We start from the raw sequence: 5,010 nt of genomic DNA, 5'->3' as shown, positions 1-5,010 counted from the left end.
CCCCCCCTCCCCTCCCCTCCCATCTTCTCTCTCTACCCCATCTACTGTAATTCATTTCTCTCCTTGTTTTTTTTCCCATTCCCCTCACAACCTCTTATATGTAATTTTGTGTAACAATGAGGGTCTCCTTCCATTTCCATGCAATTTCCCTTTTCTCTCCGTTTCCCTCCCACCTCATGTCTCTGTTTAATGCACATGAGAAATTTTTGATGGAAGATGTTGAAGTCTAATAGTGACTGGAGAGGTGATGAATGAAGAAACATGAGAGAAGGTATGTATAGTAAAAGGACCAGACCTATGTGGCCCAGAACGGTATAAACAATGTAGCTAGTTGGCAGGTTCCTTATTATTCATCCAGAAAGAAGCCAGGAGCTAGCACAGAATGTAAATTACTATTCTCTCTTTTATCAGGAAAGTCTCACTACCCCCGCCCCCCCCCAAAAAAAAAAAAAAAAGTCTACTGAACTCAGTGGTGTTCCTGGGTCATGGTAGATTTGCATTCTGGCCCCAATAGCCTAGGAGACCTAGTAAAGTGGTTGGTGGGGGATACAAATGGATTCTGGAACAAGGACTGTAATGATAACAGTAACAATAACAGTTGCTGCCACCATGGTTGAACTGTGCTAATTGCTCTACCTGCTTTATCTCATTTAATCCTTACAGCTCTCTGTGAAGTATTATCATTTCCGTTCTATGGCTGAGGCTCATAGACTTTAAGTGACTTGCTCAATGGCCTATACATACTAAATCCAAATTTGTCTGACTCTAAAGTATATGCTTTTAACCATTCTCTGTTCTGCTAAACTTTCATTTCCAGACATGATTCTGATATTAAGCATTCCGAATATAAGATTCTATTTATACTATAAATGAGGGGTAATGAAAATTTTGTGATTGTTTTTTTGTACTGGGGATTGAACCCAAGACTCCTTAGCCATTGGGCCATATCCCCAGCTGGTTTTCTATTTTATTTTGAGATAGGATCTTGCTAAGTTGCTTAGGGCCTTGCTAAGTTGCTGAGGCTGGCTTTAAACTTGTGATCCTCCTGCCTCAGTGTCCCTAGTGGTTGGGATTACAGGCATGCACCACCATGCCTGGAAAACTTTTATGATATATTTTTTTTTCCATAACAAATGGAGTGGAAGGGTTCATGTTTAAGGTATCTTTCTGGCATGTAAATTTTTGTTTTGTTTTGTTTTCATTCTTCCAAGAAATCCTTTCTAGCTACAGATTGCTACTCTATTTGCATGGTCAATTATGGATCAAAACCAGTCATTTGTAGGAATTCTGGGGTCACTTGAATACTCCAGGCACTTATGTGTGTTAAGCACCTTTTACCAGCCAGTGGTGATTTGGGACATCCACTAGTACTTAAGGACTGGACTTGGTTTCCAGCTGTAGAATAATGAATGGCAAGGAAATATAGTATTATGAAATTTCCTTCCCAATCAAAGGACCCTCCTAAGGGAACTAAGAGGAAGTGAAAAGGGAGAGGGAGCCGAGAGCTGAACCTAAGCAAAATACATACTGTGGGATTCCTGCCAGTCTTCCAAGAGGACATTGCTACTTGATTTTAGAAAGCAGCATTTTTCAGCAAATTCCTGGTAATGTCTAAACCACATGGTTTTGAATGCAAGGTAATTGGTGGATTGTATCATCTGATGGGCTCATTAAGAGAAATATTACAAGCAAATTGAAATAATATATACCCGCTTACAAGGCATCCATTTAATTGAACACCACAACCCATTAGAAATGTGCTCTGCATCCCTCCAGCAAACACGGACCAGCTGTCTCCACTTGCAGTTCTTCTCTTCTTCAGTCAGTGCATATTCAGCTCTTCCAGTTTAAATGCTTTCTCATGAAGCCCTTGCTGACACTAGGAAATATAATATAGAAATGAATTCCATCTGTACTGCCATCTTCAATTGTTGAGGAAAACAATTCCAACCACATACTCCAAAATATACGTTCACGTGCAAGATTAGAATCACTTGTTATGTTCACGGTCATGGAGGGCCTGCCCTCTGCTGGCTCAGGGGTGGAGGGAAAGAGAATGCTATTGCCCTGACCTACAGCTAACTAACGTGGTGCCATGTGCCCCTGTGATGTGGGAGGCACCATCTCTGTCCTGGATGTTCGGGTCTCTTAGTAATATACCAATGGCATATATGTACCTGCCCTGGTATTTTTATTATTTTTTTTTAAGGCATGAGGAGGGGGAGTTCTCTGTTGCTATGATAACTTGAGGTGAAACATTGTGGTGCGGGGACTACTATGGCTACTACAGAGATACAATTCAATAGAAGGATCATTTTAAAAATAATTCATTCAAACAGGCCCTTTTGTATGTTTGATCCAGATTCCCCTTCCTCATCTCTGAGATCCTTCTCAGCTTACCTGGAAAGGAAGAAGTACTGTTTACCACCCTGACTGGTGAGCAGACCAACCCTGATTGACCTTGTCCATCAGCTTTGGAGGGCTCATTACTCAGGGGTCACAGCACCAACCCCTGGACAGAAAGAGTTCCATTTTAGCTCTTTTTTGCCGACTTGGTAACTTGATTTTAATTTATCTCACATTTGTTACTTTAAAAATTTTTTCTATTTTACTTCTATTTCGTTTTTTTGCATTATGGAGAGATAATTCACCTGTCATATAATTCACCCAATTAAAGTGTACAATTCAATGATTTTTAGTATATTCACAGATTTTTTTTTACCATTGCCACAATCGACTGTAGTACATTTTCATCATCTCTAAAAGAAAGTTCATGCCCATTAGCACTCATTCTTCATGTCCCCTTCCCTATCTTGGGCAAGTACTTGTCAACTTTCCATCTCTCTGGTTTGTTCATTCTGGACATTGCACACAAATGGGATCATAAAATGTATGGGCTTTTGTGACTGGTTCCTTTCAATTAGCAAAAGGTTTCCAAAGTTCATCCATGTTGAAATGTGCATCAATACTTTATTCTTTTCATTGCCAAATAATATTCCCTTGTATGTATTGGCTACATTTGTTTCTCTACTCATCACTAGATAGATATTATTAGCAGGTTTGTCTGGACAGTGGATATCCAACTGGATAGTGATGATTTGACAGCAGGGATCCTTGACATTATCCGTATTCCCCAGAGGACTTACTATTGCAGCCTACAATTGGGGGGAAATCATGTATTTATTGGAAGATTGCCTATTGATCATAACCATAGTGTCCCCCCCCCATGGTGACTGTTATAAGTCTGTGCACATTTCTTGCATTCTAAAGGTTAGTAGCAGAATTATTTACAATCCCATTTTCTCTGGTTGTGAGTTGGAGATGACTAAATGGCTCGTTTTCTATGTTTAGGCTCCAGATGGCACTGAATCGCAGTCAGTCAGAACAAATGAAAACAAATACCAAGGAAAAGATGGTATGTTGGACCTGTTCTCTTGGTTTTTTTTTTTTTTTTTCCTTTTAATTGGGATAATAAACAGTTACAACCTTTTAAAACATTTGCCTTCAATTCTAGTAAGCAAATTCTATTACTAGTGTTAGGTTCCAGGTTGATAATTATATGAAGTTGAGCATATAGTTGGCTGTTGTTGCTTTTTTTTTTTTTTAACGTATATCCCAATCTGATTCTACATTCATATATTTATGTACCTGAACAGTTAGCATGCACAGAGATGTTTACCTCATTTAATATACTCAAGAACTCTGTGGTCAGGTACCTTGGTGCATGTCTGTAATCCCAGCTGCTCTGGAGGCTGAGGCAGGAACATTGCAAGTTTGAGGACAGACTCCACAGCTTAAAGAGACTCCTTGTCAAAATAAAATTAGTAAAGGAGCTAAAGATGTAGTTCAGTGTAGAATGCCCCTGGATTCACTCCCTAGTACCTTCCAAAAACAACAACAACAACAACAAAAGAAAAACAAGAGAGCAAAAACTTGGTGGTAGGCACTGCTCTTAAGCTCAGTTTTCTCAAATGAAAAATGAGTTTAGAGTTGTGAATTCCCTTTCTCAAGGCCATACAGTTAGAAAGTCAGAACCAATAAATTTGTTCTCAAATGGTTTAATTTTCAGAAAATTTAAAGAAACTTAAAAATATTAGTTGATTAATTGATTATAATTCTCTTTTTTATACTTTTTCTCTTTGAACTTTCAACTCATATCTGAATATTCAAAGCATGGAAAAAAATATTAAGGCTTCGTTAGAATTTATCAAGAAAAAACGTAGTTATTTCATTTGTTTACAAAAAAAGAAATGTGTTCTAAATTAAGGTCATAGGTTTAAGCTTAAAAATATAGTTCTTAATTGTTATCACAAAGGTAAACTTAATTTTCTCCAGTCTTAGCATCTGGGACATTCACACTGTTAATAGTGTTGCAGTTAATAGTTGTTGGAGATGGGGACTGGGTATCAGGTAAACCTAGTACTAGGAAGTGTTCCTAATCTTCCCACAAATATCCTGCATTAGGCCAGGCATGGTGGCACATGCTGTCATCCTAGCTACTCAGGAGGCTGAAGCAGGATTATTGCAATGTTGAGGCAGGCCTCAGTAAGTGAGACCAGGTATCAAAAATCATGCATTAGGCTTACATTGTATGAGACATTTTACAGTGAGCATCCAGCATCATTTTCTTTCATATGTTTTTTCAAAACTTTTCTCCTGCACCCCTACCTTAAAAAAATGCACACATGTGCTGGTGTGTAGGTCTGTGTACACACACATACACACATATTTGTAGCTATAAAAACCCATGCTCCATCAGGTATGGTGGCATATGCCTGTGATCCCAACTACATGGAACGCTGAAGAAAGATGACTCCAAGTTCTAAGCCAGTCTTGGAAATTTAGGGAGACCATGTTTCAGAATAAAATTGTACAAAGTGCTAGGGTATATAGCTCAATGGTAAAGCACCACTGAGTTCAATCCCCTTTAGTGGCGGGGGGTGGGGGGAAGGGGATGCACTTGCTTTTTCTCGCTATTCTGTGATGGGTTTTGCTTTTTTTTTTTTTTTT

At 38.8% G+C, this 5,010-nt stretch overlaps 1 protein-coding gene across 5 annotated transcripts in view; it reads left to right on the top strand.

Moving 5' to 3' along the window:
• Arhgap18 (Rho GTPase activating protein 18) overlaps positions 1 to 5,010 on the top strand; it is a 176,045-nt gene that overhangs the window by 124,293 nt on the left and 46,742 nt on the right. For all 5 annotated transcript variants that reach the window (XM_048798170.1, XM_015501120.2, XM_048798177.1 and 2 more), the window contains exon 4: positions 3,352 to 3,415. In XM_048798170.1, coding sequence (XP_048654127.1) covers positions 3,352 to 3,415 — 64 coding nt within the window. The remainder of the gene's footprint in view (positions 1 to 3,351; positions 3,416 to 5,010) is intronic.

The sequence above is a fragment of the Marmota marmota genome, unplaced genomic scaffold, assembly GCF_001458135.2.
Source record: "Marmota marmota marmota unplaced genomic scaffold, marMar, whole genome shotgun sequence".
Classification (NCBI taxonomy): domain Eukaryota; kingdom Metazoa; phylum Chordata; class Mammalia; order Rodentia; family Sciuridae; genus Marmota; species Marmota marmota.
This window is presented reverse-complemented; position numbering and strand designations above follow the sequence as displayed.